This window comes from Geotrypetes seraphini, chromosome 5 (genome assembly GCF_902459505.1).
Source record: "Geotrypetes seraphini chromosome 5, aGeoSer1.1, whole genome shotgun sequence".
Taxonomy (NCBI): domain Eukaryota; kingdom Metazoa; phylum Chordata; class Amphibia; order Gymnophiona; family Dermophiidae; genus Geotrypetes; species Geotrypetes seraphini.
In genome coordinates this window covers 101094879-101119135 of record NC_047088.1, presented here as the reverse complement: position 1 = coordinate 101119135, position 24257 = coordinate 101094879, and the positions used below count along the sequence as shown (strand labels likewise).

The window sequence follows — 24257 nt, the reverse complement described above, 5'->3', positions numbered from 1 at the left end:
CTGACACCAACAGCACTTCTTAAATCTTGTCATCGATTTTGACATGGACACGAAAACTTGATCAGTTAAAGTTAAACTCAATTTTTGAAAAGAAAAGAAAAAACCCTCCCAACTTGCCCCCACCTCAAAGAGGAATGAAGGGAAAAAATGAAAGAAAAACTAAGTCTCTTTTTTTTTGACTCACAAAGTGAAGAAATTCCAACAGAACAAAAATATGAAAGAAATTAACTTTGAAATGAACACACTGAGGGAAGGCAACATAGCTACTAGAAAACACAACTTTGCTCTGTAGAAAATGAAGAACTGAGGTACTGCAACCCTGCGATGGGCGGGAAGACACTCATGCATGTGTAGTAGCAGGCAGTTTAAAAGCTTTTGATTTCTTAAAGTGCCTGGACCAGGCTCCGTGGATGACATCACCTACATGTGAGAATATGCTGCCTGCTTGTCCTAGGATAAGAGCTCCTATGAATTCTAAGTTTTGAGTTGGTTGAAGATGTGATTTCTGGTAGTTGACTGCAAATCCCAGAAGCTCAAATAGATGGAACTGTGGAATTGAAGGTATGTTGAGCTTGCTGCAATGATGAGGCCTTGATTAGCCAGTCATCTAGGTAAGAAAAGACATGAAATCTGCATGAGAAGAGGATTTCAGCAACTATCACTAACACACTCTGTGCCGATGCCAGCCCAAAGTGTAGGACTCTGTCCTGGAAATGTGATCTCACTCAAAAGTTAAGGTATTTCCTGTGGGTAGGTAACATGAGAATGTATATGTACACACTTCTTTAGAGAGCAGAACCAGTCATTCTCCTCCAATAATGGTAAGAGGGTTCCCAGAGAGATCGTGCAAAACTTCTCCTTCATTATTTGTTGAGCGTGTGGAGGTCCATAATTAGGTGGAGACACTCAGTTTTTAATGGTATCAGGAAATACTTGGAGTAGAACCCTCAGCCCCTCTCCTACAAAGGAACTTGTTTTAGTGCATTGAACTGGAGAAAGGCTAAGAGCTCTTGTGGAGGGTCTTCTGGTGGAGTTGAAGAGAGATTCTTTTGGAGGGTGGGTCGAGGCTTTCATAGCACGTATAGGTCATAACCCTGGGTGACCACTTGGAGAATCCAATAGTCCAATGTTTTGCAGGTCCAGCGATGGTGGAAGTGGTAGAGTCTGCCTCCTATGGGAAGATCTGGAGGGAGAGAAAGGCATTGGCAATGATCTCTAGAAGGAAGTCAAAGGGATTGTTGCTTGAATTGTGGTTGAGATTGAGGCTTTTGCTAGAGACTTTGGCAGGCGAGCAGGAGGCATGAGAGGAGAGAAAAGAAGGTGAACAGGAGAGGAGAGAAGAGGGGAAGGAGTAGAAGGCAGGAGAGAGCAAGGGGCAGCAGCGAGAGGTCGATTCACTCACTCCCTATCATCCACCAAAGCTCCTCCTTAAAAGGGGAGGGGGCAATGGCGCTCAGCTAGAGACTTGGTCAGGCGAGCAGGAGGCAGGAGAGGAGAGATATGGAGAAGGTGAACAGGAGAGGAGAGAAGAGGGGAAGGAGTAGAAGGCAAGAGAAAGCAAGGGGCAAAGGTGAGAGGTAGCTTCGCCCATCCCCAGCCATCCACCGGAGCTCCCCCTTAAAAGGGTAAGGGCCAACGGCACTCAGCCATTCAGCGTGCAAAGGTGAGCATTAAAGGTGCTCGCCTTAGCGAGAGTGCCTTAAGGGCCTTAAGAAGGGACAAATCACTGCACTGAAGAAACACCAGGGAAGGACACCTACACAGGCAAGTACCACAAAGGGCAACAGGACAGACACGAACAGCAGATAAATAAACCCAGCAGTCACGGAGGACAAACACAGCAGACACAGAGGACATACACAACAGAAGCAGGGGTAGTAGGGTATATAATTAGGAGAGAGACTACACAATTACAGCACCACGGATGCTACACACAGTGGGAGAAAGCATATAGGGAAGAACAAGAAGCACATAAGACCCGGGAAACAAGAAGCAGCCACTTCAGACAACAGACCGGCAAGCGGACAGCAATGGAAGCAGCAGATAAAAGTAGGATGATGAGCTACCCAGTCTTCTGCACTGTTTGTCATATGTATGACTACCTCCTCTCTGGGAGGCAGTCTTATCTATGCAATCAATGAGAGAAACTGGAGGGCCTGAAGAAGTAAGTCAAGCTACTGGAGGGCAGAGTACTAGAATTAGAAGTGCTTCGAGCATTTGAGGAAGAGATCAGAGAGGCTGAAAACTTCATGAAAGATAGGAACATTGAAGAAGTCAGGGATGCAGAGAATATTATGGAAGAGAGGAACATCAAAGAAATCAGGGAATTAGAGAAGTTCATCGAGGAGGCATACAGAGGAACTGCCAAGATACATCCACAGAGAGAGGACCACCTAGAAAACAATCACAAGAAAGGACTAGATGACACAGCAGCAGGACCTGGAAACAGCGGGGGGGGAACCCACAGGAAGATGAGTCCAGTGCAGGCTAACGCCGGGAGGAGAAAAGCTAGAAGTGCATCGAGGACACGGACCTGTGGTTAGAGAGATGGACATACACCAAGTACACGGACCTGCGGCTAGAGAGACAAGAAAAGATAGAGAAGACAGCAATCGTTGTGGGAGACTCCATCATCCAACAAGTTGACAGCCACATAACAGGATGAAGACAGGATCCAAGATGGAAGATATAGTGAGCCGCATTGACAGGATCATCGACAGTGCGGAAGGAGATACGGCAGTGGTGATCCACGTTGGGACAAACGACGTGAGCAACAGGAACTACAGCAGGGAAACGCTAAAAAGACCAGTTCTGGATGCTAAGAAGGAAGCTGAAGATCAGAACGCCGATGGTAGCGTTCTCGGAGATCTTGCCGGTACCCAGGGCTGACGAGAAGAGGCAAATGAAACTGCAAGGAGTCAACGTATGGATGAGGCGCTGGTGTGAGGAAGAAGGAATCTATTTTGTGCACAACTGGACGGCGTTCTGAGGGAAGAGCAAGCTATACTGGAAGGATGGACTCCACCTCAGCGGAGACAGAATGAGGTTACTTGCAAGCAACATCAAGCGAGTAATGACTTCTATTAAGTCTGCCAGTTTAAACAGTCTGCACACCATCGGGTCTTTCTCCCTGGTCCATGGCTGCCACAGACTGGCAGCGCCCATTTGCAACCTGGAATCCTCTAAACTTGAGGACTCACTTTGCGGGAAAAAAGGAATCGATCCTGAACTGCAGTCATCCCGGTTCTTTTCCGACTGGACCTCTGGTTCCTGCTAAGTACCTATTCACAATGGACCAGCATTTTGTAAAGGGAAACCCCCCTGAATAGTCACTGGCGTATTACCAGGCTGAGCAGCCTTTATATCTCATATAAGCTTCAAACATAAAACTAAAAAGACAGAGTGAAATCCCTGAACTGGATCTCCTACGGACCTCTGTAGGAACATTTCCTGTCTCCTCTTGGGATCTGAGGTGTCTGTTCATATGTGTTTTGCTAATTATGCTGAGTCACTGTTTGAAAGCTCTAGGAGTGATTTTTTGACCCAACTTTCAAGCTTCCTGCAACTCCGGGACCCTGAAGGGATCAGGCCGCTCTCACATGCTCCATGACATGTGGTGCATGAACACTCCTCAGCCGGCCATCCAGCACAAAGCTGGCATGATACAAGGGTAGAACGGCCTGGGAAATCCATGTAGATTAGCAAAATCGAGGTGTTTTGTGGCAGATAGAGGCTTTTAAAATAAAAATGAGATCCAAGGTCAACCGTGGCAGTAGTTGGCGCCTGGGAAAATTCAGGGAAGAGATTTTTGGAGGTGAGAGATCCTATAGAAAGCCCTAAAGACATTCAAAAGTTCAGTTCTTGAACCACCCCGGTCTCCTATAGACGGTAATCACAGAACTGCTTGGTGCTGTGCCCACATTAGTTCACACTGCAGCTGGACAATGGAGAAGATTTCTGATTCAGACAAGCACATAAGATCCTCCAGCCATTTGTCTCTTTAGGCTATCTTTCAGAGATGCTCCAAGAACAACCCCTCTAGCTCATGCGTCTTCGGGAAGGAATGTAGCTATCACCTGCTATAGCCCTCTGGACTAATACAGTGCCACTCAGCCTGTGCTCAAGTGCCTGATAAAACCAAGGGTGAGCCAGACTCCCAGAGGAATGCACCTTGAGTTGTCCTAAGGATTAATGCAGGCCTGCTAGGTAGACACTCTGTAAAAGGACTGCCCATCTCCCCCAGCTACAGTCTTCTGATCCAAAGACTGTATCTTCTCCTAGGCAGAGCTGTCTCAGAAATCCTGGGAACCTCTGGAGCACTGCAAAATCTCGAACTTCGGATTAAAAACCCCAAAATAATAAATCACTTGCAGAGCAAAAAAAAAAAAAGACAACTTCTCAACGCACTTGCAGAAAAACTGAGGAGATGGGGCACTGCCCACTGACACAAGGAGGCAGAGCCAAAAAGCTGTGGATGATTTCTTCCGCAAAACACATGGACAAAGAATAACCCACTAGTCAGAACACCTGTTCCTTTTGCACTGGAAAGAATAACTCATCATTTTCGTCAGAGTTAATGTTGGGTGGGTTTTCTAGTATTTTTCATGCTGATTTCAAATCAGTTTAGTTTTTCACTAGCATATCACATTTTTGTAATGAGGCTCATTATATATAATTATAAACATTAATTGGGCGATATATCATGTGTTTATAGGATAAATGTATAAGGAGGGTTAATGACAGTTGTCTGGTTTTTTTTTAATGATACTGACGGTGATTAATATCAATCATCATGCCAAGACGTACTAATCATCCAGATAGTTTCTCTTATGTCTGTGGTTCATTTATGATGAAAGCACGTCGTCACCCAATTACCGTAGATCTGAAGAAGGTATACAAATTGTACTTTGGCTGTCCACTGGGTGACCAGGACAAGTCTTGGGCTCCACATGTCATCTGTACCAGTTGTTCCAACAGACTTCATGACTGGCTCAATCAACGAAAGGCAGCGATGTCATTTGCAATCCCAATGCTATGGAGGGAACTGCGAGACCATATTAAAGATTGCTACTTTTGCCTTGTGAACACAAGTGGATTCTCAGCTAAAACTAAGCACAAAATTATATATCCTACTCTGGATTCTGCTATTAGGCCTGTTCCTCATGACTCACTGCCTGTCCCTGTACTTCCACAAGATGGACTTACTCCTATGGAACATGATGAGGATGCAGCAGCTGGTCACAATCCAGAATTATCTGATCCTGATGATGTGAATGAAGATTCAGAACCAGAGACCTTTACACAAGCTGAGCTCAATGATCTTATTTGTGATCTAAATCTTTCAAAGGAAAAAGCAGAACTTCTTGCTTCAAGGCTTAAGCAAAAACACTTGTATTAGTATTTATTTATTTCCTGCCTTTCCCAAGGTGGGTCACAATATACACAAACAGAATCACATTCAGTACAACAAATCAAATATAAATAAGACATAATACTGATAATGTAAAGCCTCCTAAAATTACAAAGAGGCTACCAGCGCCTCGCATCAAAAAACTATAAATCAATCAAGTCCCATATTTCATTTTACAGAAGAGGTATTTCTTCAACATTTTTGCTTGCAAAAGATGCTAATATAACTCATTACAGAAAAAGGAATCATAATTTAACATTCTTCACTATAATCGGCTCATTGTGCTTTCGCCATGACATCAACAGGCTCAAGTTTGTTACAAGTGCATTGTCCAGATGAATGGCGTCTCTTCATTGATTCTTCACAGAGAAGTCTGAAGGCAGTGTTACTGCACAATGGAAATTCCAAATCAAGTACAGTAACCCCTCCGAATCTGCAGTTTCAGTACCCGCGGATTTGGTTATTCGCAATTTTTTTTAAACAAAACTCTGCATCGGACCTAACCAAGACCTTACCTGGTGGTCTAGCAGTGACGTGGAGCAGGATCAATCGTCCTACGCTCCTGCCCCGTAGAGCCATCATCCAAATTTCAAAATTTGTGGGCCAGCTCTGCCCCTAACTCCCACGAATATTGAGGGTTTGCTGTATACCAATTGCCCATTCTGCTCATCTAAAGAAGTCCTATGAGAATATGAAGAATTTACTAGAAGCAATCAGTTATAAAACACACCCATAGAACATCTGTGGTGATCTGAAGGTCATTGGCATACTAATGGGAATGCGAGGATTCACTAAATACTGCTGTTTCCTGTGCTTGTGGGATAGCAGATCTACAGCTGAACATTATGCCAAGCATGTCTGGCAGCTGAGGGACATCTATAACCCAGGGACAGTGTGGAATTTATGCAACTGGTGGATCCTCATAAAATATTTCTTTCACCTCTTCATATCAAGCTGGGGTTGATGAAGAACCTGGTAAAGGCCATGGGTAAAGCAAACTGGACAGGTTCTTGTTAAGAAATTTCCAAAAATCAGCATTGCAAAACTGAAGAAAGGGATATTTGTAGGCCCACAGATCAAGTCCGTTATGCAGTGTGAAGATTTTAAGCAATCTCTCTCAGCAGCTGAGTCTGAAGCTTGGGAGGCATTCAAGTGGTTAGTAGAAAACTTTCTAGTCTTCATACAAGGAAGAAGTTCAGAAGCTCCTTGCCTCACATCAGACACTTGGCAATCGCATGTCATTAAAAATACACTTTTTGCACTCACATCTTGACATTTTTCCGGAAAATCTTGGTGAGTGACGAGCAAGGAGAATGTTTTCACCAGGACATTCAGTTAATGGAGTGTCACTACCAAGGTTTCTGGAATGAGAGTATGATGGCCGACTACTCTTGATGTTGTGCTGTGACAATCCAGAAACAACTCACAAAAAGAAATCATATTTTAAGCATTTTTGAAGAAATATTGGTTGCTAAGTGATACAGTTCAGTATAATTATGCTATGTTGTGTGCCTATTTGACTTTGGACCAAAGATACTGCAACATCTCTTTAAGTTGATGCTGCAATTCTTAAAACCCTATATGCTAAAACACTATAAACTAACATTAGTCATAACTTTAAAAGTTTACGTGACTGAAAAAACTAACAGATCTGAAATCAGCATGAAAAACTGATTTAGAAAAATGTGCTGAGTTATCAGATGATTCAGAAAAAAATGTTTTTTGTTGCCTTGTGTAGGCAGGGAAAGGGGAGGATAAATGCTCTCTTCAACCAGTCAAAGCCATTCATCCTCTTCCACAACCAAACTATATACAATAAAAGTAGGATTAGTAATAGATTAGCTCAGTATTGTCTCAATGGGAAGATTAATCTCCTAAATTAACATTAGGTCAGTAGTGGTTTAGAGTGAAATATGGTTTTCCTACTATTAAACTGGAGCACTAAGTAGGTACTGATACAGAAATACTAGGCTACAGCTTAAATCAGACACTGCACTACAAATAAAGAGACAATTCATATTTGTTCTTTTGTACAATAAAAGGTATAACGACATTTATATAAAAAATTACTATTTGAGTAGCAATTAAATGCACAAATTATTAACATATTTACAGACAAAGACAAAATACAGAAAAAGTCCACTGTAATAGGAAATTCAGTCTGAGTTCCGCCAACAGTGTGCTTTTTAAAAGTAACAAAATATAGATATATATTTGTACACAAGGTGGTTTCATCCTACCTCAAGAAGGACCATCAGAGGCAGAAAAGAGAGCAGTTCTAAAAGATGAAATCCTTTAAAAAAAACAAAAAAAAAACCCACACAACCTATTTGAAGATGGGATCTTATCTTTATCCTGTTCTTTCAAGTGTAAATTTTAGGTATTAGTTTGTTTTGATGAGGTGGGGGAAGGGGTTGTTCCAAGGCATAGAACTTTATCTGCTGTTGCAGAAAGCCTGGCAATGCAAGCAAATTTTCAAGACTGTTTTTAATTGCTCAAAGGTGCTAAAATGAAATTCATAACATAACTGAATTTGTTTTGTATGTCTAATGCTTTAGAACGATGTCCTGGCCTGAATGATAAAGCTTTAAAATGTCATTCTAAGGCACCCTAGAATTGAATGATAGCATTGTTTAATTTAAAACTCTGAATTTGAATCTTACAAACAAACTGATATTGTCTGATATCCTTCCTTTACAAATGGAAAATTATACAATCATCAAGTAAATTGCTGCATTTCAGACTTTTTCTCCTCCCCCCTTAACTGAAATTTATTCTTCAAATTTAAAGCATAATAATTAAAATAAGTCCTAAGCATTTCATCTTTGAAAACAGTCTCTGTGACATCACCTTTAATGCACCATCCAAAGCAGAAAAAAATGATATTTTGAACATTTTCAACTCAACATGTGGCAGGGAAAAATTATTTACATTTTTTATGGTAAGAAATAACAGATTATATACACAGCAAATAGCGCAGGTTTCTACAAGAAACAATTCCAATCCATCTTTACAATATTTACACATTTTCTTCTCCTAAAGAAAAAAATTTATATTTGTGTCCTTTTTATTTATTCTGTGTAAAAGGCTGTGGAATCAGTCTTGAAATTGTAAAATCTGCTCACCTTCATCTAAGCATAGTCTACAACTTTCTTTTCTAAAAGAGAAGGAAATGAAGACCTATGTGAAGAAAATGTTTTCATCTTTTATTCTTTATGAATACAGGTGACTAAGGGCTCCTTTCACGAAGCTGCATTAGCGGTTTAACGCATGTAATAGCGCATGCTAATTTGCCATCCACGCTAGCAACTACCTCCTCCTCTTGAGTAGGCGGTAGTTTTTCGGCTAGCGCGGGGTTTAGCATGCGCTAAAAATGTGCATGTGATAAAGCCGCTAACGCAGCTACGTAAAAGGAGCCCTAAGTGGTCAGATGAGAGTAAATTATAAAATTAATACTATTTCCTAATTTGTGGGTGTGTGTTTATGGGGAAGCAGCCATTTGAATATTTTTGCAATCTTAGACCAGGGGAAATCTCAATCCCAACACTAATATGGCAGAAAGTCCAGTGGCTAGGTGACCGTTGGCAACCACAGAGATAAATTTGGCAATAGCATTTTCATGGCCACCCAGGCTTTAGGAGATATTTCTACCAAATGCTTTAAAAAACAATGATTTCTAACGTTATTTATATGAGGCTAGTTTAGAAAGAAGACTCCTGCAGCTTCTGAAGATTTCTCAACAAGGGTACCACAGTACTCATCTTCATTAGCACTCCATGCTGTACCATAAGTTACATATAAAGCATGTATACAACACAGGTGTAGAACTAAAAAAAATGATTTTTAAAAAACAAAACAAAACAAGGGCACACTGCCATAACAAATAGTTTGTAGCTTTCATTCCCCCCAAAGAGTAAAAAAAAATGTTGGAAACAAAATATATGTTGTTAAAAAAATGAAGGAAGGCTTAATTTGAGACTAAAACCAGAAGGAACCTCAATTTCAAGAAGTTGGCTAAGCTGCTGTTTTAAATAAAGTATAAATGATCTCTTTAAATAATGTCCATGCACATGGGGCAATATTTTTATTCCTAGCTTAGACCTCTTTTTAATTGGTATTCAGAATGAAATAGGTATTAGATTTTTACATTAGGATACTGCCATCAACTGTTTAAAAAATACAATCTGAGCACTGTTTCTGCATTTAGTTTAGTTAATGAATGCAAAAAACAGATTTAATTTTAGAATGGGACTGAATTATAGTTGAATTGGAAATCACACAGCAACCATATTTTATCTATGTATATAGATAAATAACATATCTATATATAGAGAGAGATATACAGATGACATCACTAAAGCACTGTAAAGCAATTTAAGCAGGAATTTGGACAAAAGATTAGGTGTTTTACCTATGAAACAAACCATATGCAATACTACTGAAATCTTTCTGGGATTAGGTATAATCTTCACAATGAAAACAAATGCCATTGTCTCCACGTCTCAGAATGTTCTACACTTGCAACACTTTCATACAGTGTTAATAAGTATAACATCCCCCCTCCGGGAAAATCCACAGTTGTGCATATTGATGAGGTCCTTTAACAGATACCAGTAGTTGCCAAAAACAAAGCACATGATTACAAAAAAAACATCTGCAATGACAGAGCAATACAAAAAATGGCCTCTGCTTACAATATTAGGTAACTAATAAAAACCCTGCTCATGAGCACAAATTCGATCTATTTATCTATAAAAGCATAAAGAACAAGAAGAAACAGAGGGAGAAATGAGTCTGAATGCCACATATATTCCATTGTCTTTTTATGAAGTGTCATTGAGATGTGTTAATCTTATATTATCTTTTCAGAAAATGGAATCCATTCTGGCAGACTAAGCACCAATTTCAAATGTAAAGTTCATGCTTAAAATTGTGGTTAGAAAAGTACCCAGGAATTTCTTAACTTGCCTTTTTGTATGGGTAGGATTTTTATATAGTTTACATGTGTTATTTTCTTATCCTAACACTCTCCTTCAAATATAATTCAAAGCACATGTAATGTGGAACCCAATATGGACTGTTTAGTCAGTTGGAGGGAGAGCAATTTTCAGAGTCACTATATCTGAGTATATCATTTATCCACATGGATGACTTTGAAAATTGCCCAACTGAAAGCTACAAATTCTACTTATGCTCTACATATGCTTAACAATGAATGTCCAGAAATCAATGCAGGCATCATGTTTTCAGGACTATTAAAGTGCTTGTTTGTATACTTATGTACAGATACACAAACACAAAAAAGCACATTAATAGTCTGGAAAACGTGGTACTATGTATTGACCTCAGTGGTAGTTCACTCTTAAACATGTGTTAAGTACATATACTTAGACATGAGACAGACAGACATCTTTTAGACCAAGTTTGCCACTGCAGGTGAGAATGCAAGCATTCCCTGGATGCTTAGTCTTCTAGACTGTTCTGGATGACTACATAGAGGTGACAAGTACAAATAAGGAAGACAGAAATGAAACATTTACAAGTGCTTCCAGAAACTTGAACCACTTTAGTCATACATTTGTTTTGCTGTGGATGAAACTAAACTGTAGCTGAAAGGAGAGAGAAATTATCATCTCTTTTATGCTTAGGCCTCCCACATGAGCAAGGCAGGTGGATGTGCATGTGAACTACCTTAATATAAGCAAAAACCAGAAAATAAGAGACTGTTCCACATGCCTTTTTTTTGTAATGACGACACCAAGCTGAGTTATTCTCCTACAGAATATTCTGTATGTATAGAGTTCCACAGAGCAGAGGTGTAGCCACAAGTTGATTTTGTGGGAGTGCTCAAGAGTGGACTGGGAGGAGAACCAAGTTTTTCCTCTTGGTCCCTCCCATTGCCTCTGTTGTTAACATTACCACCCCCCCCCCACACACACACTCATACCTTTGCTGGCAGAGATGTTCAAGCCCTGCCAGTCAGTTTCCCTACTGGAGCCCAGTCCACATAACCTGAGCAGCTGAAGTTGGTAGGCTGATCTGGTCTCTAATACCCAGCACTTCTGCATATGTTCAGTTCAAATATGTGAAATGAGAAGCATGGAAGTGATGGGCATCAGAGGCCGAATCAGTCTGCTGACTTCTGCTGCTCAGGCTGAGCGGACTGGTCTCCAGTAGCGAAACTCCAGCTGGTGGGGCTTCGGCATCCCCATCAGCCATGTACTGGCTACCACAGTGTTAGAGGGGGCCTGAGCCCAACGTGGGGGGCCCCAGGCTCCGTAGGCTCCATCGTAGCTATGTCACTATCACAGAATACCACAAGGTATCATAATTAAAGGATGCAACATGCTTGGTGTTCAGGGCATCAGTTGAGTGTACCCCGGCAGTTCTCTGTCCCACACAGACAAGGGATCTTGTTCTCCTCAATAGGAAACTTGTAGTCATAGGTGATTTCCTCATTGACACCAATAGGCTGCTTGGAGTAGATGACTATCTTCTTCTGTGACTCGATTGTAATGACTTTGGCATAACAGTTTGGCTGAGAAACGAACAAAAAATAGCAATGAGGGAAAGAGTCATGATATGAAGTCAGAGGAAGGGAGGCTCTGAAGAAATACTTCTGTACCGACATGGGTGGTAGTTGCCTGGAGTAACTTATCACCAGAGGTAGCAGTAATACTCATAGAATTTAAACATGCTTTCAGACAAATACACAGTGAAGTAATAAGAGGAGATCTGAAGGAGTTTCAGAGAAAATGAAAGATTCTGAATATTAAACAGGGTAGAAAACCATTCATTCTTATTAATCAATAATCGAGCCAAAAAGCAGCACTGACAAAGGAGTAGAGATACAGATGTTTCAAGCTTCCAGGGCAAGATGAAGTAAATTAACACACAGTGACAGTAATTTTGGTACATTCTTGAATATATAATCAATAAGGGTTGACAAGGTTTTAATAGCATGAAAAGCAGACTTCTTTACACTATAGTCCTAAGCTAAAAAAAAAAAAGGAACAATCTCCTAAAGGTGGTCATGTTTATAAGTTAATAGTTCAGAAACATGTTATTGCAGTCAGTAGTACTAAGAATAAGGAATGATGATGACAAAAGTTAGAATACCACATAGGGTAAACTTACATGACTGGCAAAAGTGAAGTTACTTAACTGTAGTAGGTGTTCTCCAAGAAGAGTAGGACACCTGCTTATTTCCCTTAAATTTGCATGATGTCATCCCAATGGAGCTCAGTAGGGATGGTACCTAATGCTCTATAACTTTTAAGAGGCTTTTGGAGAAGGCCTCATCATGCAAGTACCTTCCCACCTGATGTGTGAAGAGGAGACCGTCAGTAACATAAAATAACTAGAAAATAATTCAAGTTTCAGGGGACATGGGAAAGCTGTAAGGATACCTGTCCTGTTGTCCACAGAGAACTCCTGCTATAGGTAAGTAATTTTGCTTTCTCTCCTGCTGCCACACACCCCCACCCCCTGCAGAGGAGAGATGCACACTCTCTTCCGCTGCCAAATGACCCCCGCCCCTGCAGTGGGAGAGATTCCCACTCTGTCTCGCTGACAAGCAAACCACCCCAGCAGCGGGAGAGATGTCCATTCTCTCCCACTACATCACAACCTCCCCATAACTTTAATTAGATGGCTGACCGGAGGGATGCCTACACCCTCCGACCAGTTGGCCCGCCTCTTCCAAACTGGGCCTTCCCCTACCTGGTACATTCTGGGATGCACCAGGGAGCGATCTGAAGCTCAGATTGGCCCAGGTTGATTAAGGCCCCTCCCATAGGAGAATGGGCATCTCTCCCGCTGTATGGGGTGGGGGAGGGGGGTCGCTTGGCAGAGGGATAGAGTAGGCATCTCTTCCACTGTTGTGTTCTGGGGGTTATTTATTTTGTTTATATCACAGAGCTTGCGTCGGAGAGTTTGGGAGGGAGAGCCGGTGTGGGAGAGGTTGTAATCCTAAACTTCTACTTAGACTAAGGGGTCCTTTTATTAAGGTGCGCATTTAGTGTCCTTAATAAAAGGACCCCTAAGTATCTTAATAAAAAATTTGGCCTGCGACAGTCTATGTTTTAGATTTCGGCCCCTTATGTGATTTAGTTTGACACCCTGCTTTAGAGCGTTCCATTAACACCTACAGTTCCAGGAGATTGATGTGAAGAGACTGCTCTTGGCAGGACCAAGTCCCCTGAGAGTGAAACTCAACTACATGACTCCCCCATCCTAGGTTTGATGCATCCATAGTCAAAATCTTTCAAGTTGGCAGAATTTGAAATGGTAGTCCCAAGATCAAACTGGTTCAAATTAGCAACCAGAAGAGCAATTCCTTGAGCAGTGGCTTGACCTGGATGATTCCACAATTATACAAAAATAAAAATCAAAAAGCCAAAAAATCATCTAGTAATACAAATAAGCAGCTGCTTAATATTTATGCTCATCTAGCTATTTTTATCAAAGGGAGGAAAAGACATAAGAAACTGGGCAGCTTGATCAGCAGATCTTCAGGGAGACCTGGCATGGGAGTTCACTCCGCCCTTCCCCTTCATTCCTTACAGAAGATGCCACAACACCTTTATAACTGTTGTGTTCAGTGGTGCATTGCCACTCAGCGATTGCCTACGGCACAGCTTCAACCGCCGGTCCGCGGACTGGTGCCGGTCCGCAAACAAATCTTGCCAGTCCACAAAGGATTCGGGTCCCCGCCGCAACGAAAGGTGCCGGTGTCAGCTGACTTGCAACTTCCTGTTGCCATCGCTGTGCCGGGATTCCTGCCTTCGCCGGGACTCCTGCAGCGTATGCTTCCTGCCTTGTCTCCGCACCTCCCGACCAGCAACGGCAGCTCTGTGTGCTTTTAACTTCGGCACAGAGCTGCCCCTAAGCAGTAGTTTAGTGCGGTTTCATGAGGCAGCCTCGGGGCCTTTGCTAGGCCGGCCCGCTTCGATGATGCGATGTCCTAGAGGGGAGCAGACGCTGAAGGGGGGAGGAGAGAGAGGGGAGCAGACGCTGAAGGGGGGAAGAGAGAGAGGGGAGCAGACGCTGAAGGGGGAGGAGAGAGAGGGGAACAGACGCTGAAGGGGGGAGGAGAAAGAGGGGAGAAGATGCTGAAGGGGGAGGAGAGAGAGGGGAGCAGACGCTGAAGGGAGAGGAGAGAGAGGGGAGCAGACTTTGGAAGGAAGTGGAGAAGAGAGAGAGAGAGAAAGCATACACTGGATGAAAGGAGAATATAAAGAAAAAAGGGCAAATAATGGATTGGGGAAGAGGATAGAGTTTGTGAGATACTGGAACAGGTGAGGGAAAGAGGTGGCAAGCTGTAGGTAGACAATGAAAGGGAAACTGAGGACTGGAAAGAAAGTAGACAAAAAGTAGAAAACAAATTGAGAAGAGCAGAGAAGGAAGGGAAAGGGAGAGGACAGAGAGATACCAGAGCATTGGGAGAGGGGGAGGACAAAGATACCGGATCTGAAGGGAGGAGAGATGCAAAAAACCACCTGGGAGAGGGAGTGAGAGTTGGAAGGGAGAGGCAGACAGTTTCTGGTAGAAGCATAGAAATAGAGCAAATGCCATATGGAAGAGGCAGAGATAAGGCAGACAGTGGATGGAACGACGAGAAGATGAGGAAAGCAGAAACCAGACAAAGATAGAAAAATAATTCTATTTCTTTTCTTTTTGCTTTAGAATAAAGTAGTATTGTTGCTGTGTTGATAAACGTTTATAAACAAAGCTCTGCCAGCTGAAGATCTCTTCCTCTAGTTCGTCTGCCAGAATTCTGATTTATAAAATGACAATTGTACAGAATATTGTTTCTTTTTATACTTTAATAAATTAATTTGGTATAAATCTATTCGAGGCTTGTGTGAATGAGATCAGATGGATGATGGGGCGGGGACCGAGGTGGGATAGGGATCGTGGGGACAGGGCAGGGACAAATTTTTTCCCCGTGTCATTCTCTAGCCCGCACTGTGTCAAAAGAGACCCTAGACTTGGAACACAGCTGTTTGGCACCAGACTCCAGAATAGCCTCTGGGCAAGACTTTTTCCAGAAATCATGGGCACAGACCAGCTCCGAGGGCCTGGAGGCGGAGAAGCCTGAAGCTCCTGCCCCCTCCCCCAGCGTGCTGTGGAATGCGTTACACGGTCACTGATCTGGCACAATCAATGCACACATTCGACAGATTAGGGGTTGAGGAGTCCTTCCCAAATGATTTTAAATCAAATTGAGGGGTTTTGAGACAGAAATTACCGTATTTTTAGCTTCATAAGACACACTTTTTTCCCACCCAAAAGTGGGTGGAAATCTTAGTGCGCCTTATGAAGCAAAGGTACAAATTTTGTTACTCCCGTACCATTGTAAAACCCACCTGCTGCCACACCACCTTCCTAAACCCACCAGCTCGCTACCACTGCACCTCCTTTTTAACCCCCCCCCACCGCCGCACCACCTTTTTTTAACCACCACCTCACCGGTCCGTCCGTCTGCGTTCCCCTTCTTTTACCTGGTGGTCCAGCGTACAGCCAGCTCATTTCCCGGCCAGCAGCAAAACAAATCAATGGCGCGGCCGTCAGAAGCAAGCTTTATGCTCTCCCGCTTGGCCCCGCTCTGCTTTCCGAATGGCTGCCGTAGGTTCTCAAGGGACTTGCGAGAACTTACGGCAGCCATTCGTAAAGCAGTGTGGGGCTAAGCGGGAAAGCGTAAAGCTTGCTCTTGATGGCCGCGCTGATTTGTTTTGCCGCTGGCATGGAAATGAGGATCCCGGAAGAGCGAAGGTTGCCACGGCAGGCAAGGAGGGAGCGAAGCCGGCTGATGGCAGAATTTTTAAAGGTATGGGGGGGCTGGCTGGCCTTGAGCTGGCTGGCTGGCTGGCCTGGGGTTGGCTGGCTGGTTTGAGGCTGGCTGGCCTAGAATTAGCTGGTTGGCCTGGGGTTGGCTGGCTGGTTGGCCTGGAGCTGGCTGGCTGGCTTGGAGCTGGCTGGTTTGGGGCTGGCAGGCTGGCTTGGGGCTGCCTACCATTAGACGTGCCCACTACTAGATGTGCCCTGTACCTTATCCCGGCCAATCACTAGACCACCAGAGGGGGGACAGGGTACAGGGCACACCATTTGGTTCAGAATTTTGTTTTCTTGGTTTTTCCTCCTCTAAAGGTGGGTGTGTCTTATGGTCAGGTGCTTCGTATTTAGTGAAAAATACGGTAAACTTTGTAAAAAAGATTGATAAAAATCCAAGATGACCACCGCCAGCAAATTCACGCCACAAACGGCAAAAATAAAGAAAATCCGAAAGTAAAAAAAAATAGCAATTTGGGGTTTGGGGGGAGGGGTGGGAGACCTGAACTCTACCCTTAAAAACTCTGAAAAAAAGAGTTTTACTATGTTCTACAAACCACCCCTGAAGCTCCCATAGGAAATAATGGAGGTGTACTTACAGTCTGTGCAGTGCCTGCCTGTCAGCTATATTTAAACTGCAGCTGAATGGAGGAAAGGATTTTATGCCTCAGAAACCGCTCCAAATGACGAAACTTGAAGATCTTCAGACTGCCAGTCTGATGGACTCAGACTGTAACCTCTGACCCCAAGAAACCACTCCACGCGACTGGGGGTGGGAAATGCAGCCTGCATACTGAAATCCAGAGGGACTTTTACTCAGGACGCATACAGCCTGTACTTAAACCCCTGACAAGGTAAGAGAGCAAGTGAACTCCGAGGGGAATGGACTGAGAGTTTGAGAAGGGTGGCACACAACAGCAGGCTCTACAGGCCCAAAAAAGTTTATCTGAGAAGCAGCTGTCTGGCTCCATGGGACTGCGCCGATTCCTCTGACAGAGGACCACCTGATAGGGGTCTCACGGCACTCACCAAAAAAGATTAACTTAAGTGAAAAAAAAATAAGAAAAAGTAGAAGAGCAGAGCAGAAGACTTTTGCACAGATTGCTTGCAGAAATTGAAATGCAGGAGGCCCAACTCTCTCTCTAAGGTTGGAGGAGCATGTGCTCAGAGAACTGTTAGGATTTCTGCAACTCCCGGATAGCAGGAAGGGATTGAACACCTAATGTATTGAATCCAGAAGGGACGTAACAGAATGGTACTTAGTATAGATCAGTGTCTCGCAAACTTTTTCAAGCTGCGGTACACTAAACTCAGGGTTGCGGCTGGAGGGCTTCCGGGCATGTGTTGATGTCAATGTGCATGTGTGGCATCACGTTGTCATCCACACATGCATGATGGCCCTCCAGGCGGGGCCCTGAGATTGCTAACCTGAAATTGGTATGCCGGGAGTGAGGCACAGAGAGGCCAGCACACTGCCTAAAGGATGTGCCTCTTGCTACAAAAGGCTTGTCCTGGAGGTAGTCAGCCGGTAACAGTGCCTCTCCTCGCTGGCACCTTGCAGCACACCTGGAATCGCACCATGGCATAGAGTTTGCAATACACTGGCATAGACAAAAGTAGATGGGAAGATTATTTAATTGGAATCTAGTTCTTACCGTGCAGCAGTGGTTGATAAAGCGTGCTAGGTTGCCACACTTGGTGGCATCAATGATGGTATCATGATCCACGCGGAACAGATAGCTGCTGCCAATGCCTTCTAACGCATATCTCTTCTCCCGCATATCTGCTACTACCTGAAGATAACAAAAGGGAAGTTGTCATTGTGGCAGTTAAGGAATGTGAAATTTTTTCCTATAAATTCCAAAGATTAAGGGCTCCTTTTACTAAGGTGCGCTAGTATTTTTAGCGTGCGCTAAAGATTAGTGTGCGCTAACCACATGCTATATGAAAAACACTAACGCAAGCTCTAAAGCAAGCTCTATGGAGACATTAGAGTTTAGTGCATGCAGTATTGTAGCGCACGCTAAAACCGCTAGCGCACTTTAGTAAAAGGAGCCCTAAGTATATACCAGGAGTTTTAAAAGGTAAGCTTGGGCGGCCCAAGGAGAGAACCATCAGTAGATCACCAGGAAATTTAAAAGTAGGCCCGTGGAGAGCCTTTGGGTTGTGAGAGAGTGGAGGGACTGTGGCAGCTGGCTCAGGAGATATGCTCTCTCCCCAAGGGGGAGAGAGAGGAGACAGATTTGTTTTCAGTTGTCCTCTAGTCAGTTTGCTGGTCCTAAATATATTGTCTCTTAAAATACATATAAGTATCAATGACATAGTAGCAATTCCAATTATATGATCAATAGCTTCATCTATGACAAATCCAACTAATAGTTCAGACTATCTTTAAAAATATGAACTTAATGTATAAAATTCAACCACCATGTGCATTCACTAAAGTTCAGTTTTCTCTTAGTCAAACCAGGAGTTAAGAAAAAATTGCAAAGATGCTTCTTCCACACCATCTGGTAAACATCCCAGGCTACTGAACCATTTGGGTAAAAGGATATTTCAGAGTACGTTATTTGTATGAATTACAGCTTATCAATACTACATGGTTCATATGTGACATATACAGTAAATGACGGCAGATAAAGACCTGAATGATTTATCCAGTCTGCCCATAAATTATATCCATTAAAAAATGCATCATTAAATTAACTCGTCTCTTCTTTGATATTTCTGGGCCGTAGACTGTGAAGTCTGGTATTGTCCTAGGTTCCAATTGCTGAAGTTGCTGTCCAAGCTCACTCCAGCCTATCCAACCATCCTGTTGTTTGCAGGATATCTACAGTAAAGTCTGGCCTGTAACATCCTCATATTCCATATTAGTTGAGTTCCCATTGATGACCACCCCAGCCTACACCAAATACTATTTTCCAATGTGTCCTGGGCTTTTTGTCATCCTAGTCACAGTCTGAACTAGCAGCAATACTCGCAAAAGCAGATGAATTAAGGACACACAACTTTCAAGTTTATTAAAAGAATTTTTAAACCGCTTAATCAGGTTTCTAAGCGGTGTACAATATAAAATTTACATAAAAACATTTTTTTAAAAAAATTCTTTATTCATTTTAAAACTGACAAACAAGTGATTAATATTAAAATATTACATTACTAATAAAATATACAGCACTTGACATTCTTATACATATAATCCATTAAAGTAGAAATTATAACCCTTTCCCCCCACCCAACAATTCTTCAATGAAATTTTCATAATACAACAAAAATCCAATCATTAAATAAAAATATTAATCATCCAATTTCCCCCCTCCCCCCAATAAAATACATGTATCTATCAGAAAGAAAAACGATGTTCATTCATTACAATAATTCTCTAATGGCCCCCAGATCTTTATAAAGTTGTTATAATTACCTTTCTGTACAGCAATTGCTCTTTCCATTTTAAAAATGTGACAAAGTGAATTCCACCAAAAAGAATAATTAAGATTTGTATAATTTTTCCAATTAGCCGTAATGTGCTGAATTGCCACCCCTGTCATTATTAATAGAAGTTTGTTATTATAAGATGAAATTTGACTTATTTTCCTCATAGCCATGCCAAACAGAATAGTATCATAAGACAAAGCAACATGATTTTCAAGTAAACGGTTAACCTGCGTCCAAATTGAATTCCAAAATAATTTAATACAGGGACAGTAAAAAAGTAAATGATCCAATGTCCCTACTTCCAGATTACAATGCCAGCATTTATTAGATTTAGATCTATCTAACTTTTGCAAACGAACTGGGGTCCAAAAAGCTAGTTTGCCTCATAGATGCTGACATTGTAGATCTCATTCTCTAAGACCAAATTCGTGGCCATTGAGATGCAGAAATTTGCTGCCTTATCTCAATACTCCAAATGTCTCTATGACCATTTTTTGTTTTTTTATTCACATATCCAGATAATTTATACCACAAAGCGGCTTGATGTCCCAGGAAATCCGCTTGAAAACAAAGGAACTCCAGACTATATTGATTATTCAGATTTTTCCATTCAGGGAACCCTACATGAATAGCCTGCTTCAGCTGCAACCATTTAAAATTTTGTGATTTATAAAGACTGAATCTATGTTGCAGCTATGAAAATTCAAGCAGTTTACCATCTGAAATAACGTCATTTAGAATTCGAATGCCTGCAATGATCCAGGTTTTCCATAAGATTTTAGATCCGCCAATTTGAATCTTGGAATTCATCCATAAAGATTGATTTGTATATTTACTTATTGGAATAGGTGTTAAATTGCTAATATATCTCAATGTTTTCCATGTATCTGATAAAATTCTGTTCTCCTTATATCTTCTAGGTATTCTAATACTGGGCACATGAACCAAATTTAAGGGAAACAAGAGACGCCATTCTAAATAGAGCCAATCCGGTGCATTCTCAAAGAGTTCTGGGAGGATCCAATACATACCTTGACGTAAAATATAGGCTTGATGATACCTATAAAAATTAGGAAAATTTACCCCACCCTCCTCAATTGGCCTTTGAAGAGATACTAAAGCAATTATACCTTGCCAAAGAAATTTCATAAGGATACCGTTAAGTTTTTTATAAAAGGACCCATGAAAAAAGATTGATATCATACTCATTTGATAACAAACCACAGGTAATATCATCATTTTAATAGTTTGAACTCTCCCCCACCAAGAAATATATAATGGATTCCATTGCTCACACAACTCTGTAACTTTTTTAAATAAAAGTTTTTCATTCTCTTTAATTGTATCGATAATACCTAAGTACTTTAAGCCATCTTCTTTCCATACAAATGGAAAAGAATCAAATAATCCTTTAGAACAATACACATTTAAAGGAAGAATTTCAGACTTACTCCAATTTATTTTGTAACCTGAAAATTTTCCAAATGTATCAATCAATTCTAGCAAACATGGTTTAATAGTTTCTGGATTTCTCAAATAGAGCAGAATATCATCTGCATATGCTGAAACTTTATATTCCTGATCAGAATGAGGAATACCCTGTATCCCCTTTGCTTGATGAATGGCTAATAACAAGGGTTCTAATACAACATCAAACAACAAAGGAGATAAAGGACAGCCTTGTCTAACTCCCCTCTGCAAATTAAATTTCTCTGACAAATTATTATTAATATTCAATCTTGCAGAAGGGGAGATTAGACTATTGCAATACTTTATACCATGGCATAACCAATAAGGAAATTAGGCGACTACAGATAATACAAAATACAGCAATAAAAATTATAACAAATTAAAAAAAAATATGACCAAGTTACACCACTTTTACAAACTGCTCATTGGCTACCAATCACACACAGAATAACTTTTAAAATCATACTCTTTAACATTTACAATTCAACAATCACATGTGCCACTATTTTTGGACCATTTTTTGATACCATATTCATCATCTAGGACACTCAGATCAACACAACAACATCTATTAACTATTTGGTCTTTAAAAATAATAGGGACCAGGATATCTACCATTTTTTCGGTCATAGCACCTCAGCTCTGGAACAATTTACCACTATTTATACGTAATGAACCTTCTTTAGAAAAATTTAAGCGTTCCCTTAAAAGCTTTCTGTTCAAGGACGCTTTCAATATATAGAAAATATTACCTACAAATATTAAATCCCAGTTTTTAATGAGTGTTATGTGTAGGTCGCCAAAATACTCTTTATTTCACTTTATATCTTGGATTTGAGATCCTACCATATATGTTTTCCATGACCCCTCCATATGTGTTTTTTTTTCCTTAAATGTTTCTTTTTCTTTTCTTAAAAAAATTGTAGTTCACCCCTTTTGCCTTTTGTACCAGTTTGTAATAGAATGCCACAATTTGTTTATATTATCTTGTTTTGTCCTCCCCAATTTGTTAATTGTTATTTTAAAAACAATTGTTATACGCACTGAAATATATGATATTGCGTAGATAACAAATCCCAATAAAACTTGAAACTTGAGCTATACAATGATTTAACCATTTGTATAAATCCAGGACCTATACCAAACCAATCTAATGCTTGATACATAAAATTCCATTCAACTCTATCAAAAGCTTTCTCTGCATCCAAAGATACAGAAAAAGCCGGATCATTCATATTTTTGGTTAAATTTAGCATATGGAACGCTAATCTAGAGTTATTAGATGAATGTCTTTTAGCAACAAATCCTGTTTGGTGCATATCAATAATATAAGGGAGAGCCTTGGCTAAGCGCAAAGCCAATATCTTAGCCAAAAGTTTACCATCTACATTTATTAAAGAGATAGGCCTGTAGTTTGAAACCAAAGTAGGATCTCTATTTGGCTTAGGCAAAACAATAGTTAATGATTCAGCCATAGTACTTGTAATACAACCCTTAGTAAGTTGTGACTGATATAAATTTAACAAATGAGGTAAAAGAAGAATTTGGAATGCTTTATAAAATTCTACTGTAAAACCATCACCACTTGGAGCGGATCCAACTCTAAGAGATTTCAACGCTTTCTAATTCTTTTAGAGATATCGGAATTTCTAAACTTCTTTTTATATGAACCGGAACCTTAGGTCCAATAATTAAATTTAAAAATTCTAATCCATTCTTTTCCCTGTCCGCATAAGGCTCGGAAGAATACAGATCTTTATAAAAAGTTAGAAATTGATTTAATATTTTCCCAATCTGATTTTGTATAACTCCTTTATCATCCTTAATTGCCATAATGTTATTCCTTCTTTTTTTAGCTTTAAGATAGCTTGCCAATAGTCTTCCCGTCTTATTAGAATTTCCATAATACAACGTTTGGAGAAAATATCTTTCCTAATTAATTTTGAAGATAGTTCATTATATTTACCTTTTATTTTTAAAAGATCCTGCAACGTATTATGTTCCCATTTGTTAATCAATTTAGATTGCAAAATTTTCATTTCTTTTTCCAATTCTGAAAATTGCTTTTTAAATTGTTTTCTAATATAAGCAGAACATGAAATGATAGAGCCTCTCATGGTAGCCTTAAAGGCATCCCATAAATTTTCCATAGAACTATCCTCTGATAAATTAAACAGAAAAAATTCACTAATTTGTGATTTACAAAACTCAATAAATTTTGTATCTGCAAGCATTGTATTATCAAATCTCCAAACAGGTCTATTATATTCCTGTTGATCTATTTGAAGTTCAATCCATATACCCGCATGATCAGATAAAATGATTGAATCTATGGAAGTTTTAAGCACTTGTTGAACTAATTGAGCTGAAATAAAAATATAATCTATTCTAGAAAAAGACTTATGAACCTGTGAACAAAAAGAAAAGTCTTAGAAACATAGAAATAGACGGCAGATAAGGGCCACGGCCCATCTAGTCTGCCCATCCCAATAACCCTCCCCTACCTTTCTCTGTGAATAGATCACACGTGTCTATCCCATTTGGCCTTAAAATCAGGCATGCTGCTGGCCTCAATAACCTGAAGTGAAAGACTATTCCAGCGATCAACCACCCTTTCAGTGAAAAAGAATTTCCTGGTGTCCCCGTGCAGTTTCCCGCCCCTGATTTTCCACGGATGCCCCCTTGTTGCCGCGGGACCCTTGAAAAAGAAGATATCTTCTTTCACCTCGATGCGGCCCATGAGATACTTGAATGTCTCGATCATGTCACTCCCCTCTCTGCGTTCCTCGAGTGAGTACAGCTGCAACTTATCCAGCCATTCCTCTTACGGGAGATCCTTGAGTCCCGAGACCATCCAGGTGGCCATTCTCTGGACCGAGTACAGTCTCAGCACATCCTTACGTTAATGCGCCTCCAGAATTTCACACAGTATTCCAGGTGGGGCCTCACCATGGATCTATACAATGGCATAATGACTTCAGGCTTACGGCTGACGAAACTCCTGCGTATGCAACCTATGATTTGCCTTGCCTTGGATGAAGCTTGCTCCACTTGATTGGCAGTCTTCATGTTCTCACTGACGATCACCCCTAAGCAGTGGCGTACT

General features: G+C 41.0%; 1 protein-coding gene across 1 annotated transcript in view; it reads right to left on the bottom strand.

Moving 5' to 3' along the window:
• Window positions 1-9611: 9611 nt before the first annotated feature.
• SETD1A (SET domain containing 1A, histone lysine methyltransferase) overlaps window positions 9612-24257 on the bottom strand; it is a 350806-nt gene continuing 336160 nt past the window's right edge. The window contains exons 18-19 of the mRNA XM_033946630.1: window positions 17899-18036; window positions 9612-11948 (exon numbers count right to left, since the gene is read on the bottom strand). Coding sequence (XP_033802521.1) covers window positions 11775-11948; window positions 17899-18036 — 312 coding nt within the window. The 3' untranslated portion in view covers window positions 9612-11774. The remainder of the gene's footprint in view (window positions 11949-17898; window positions 18037-24257) is intronic.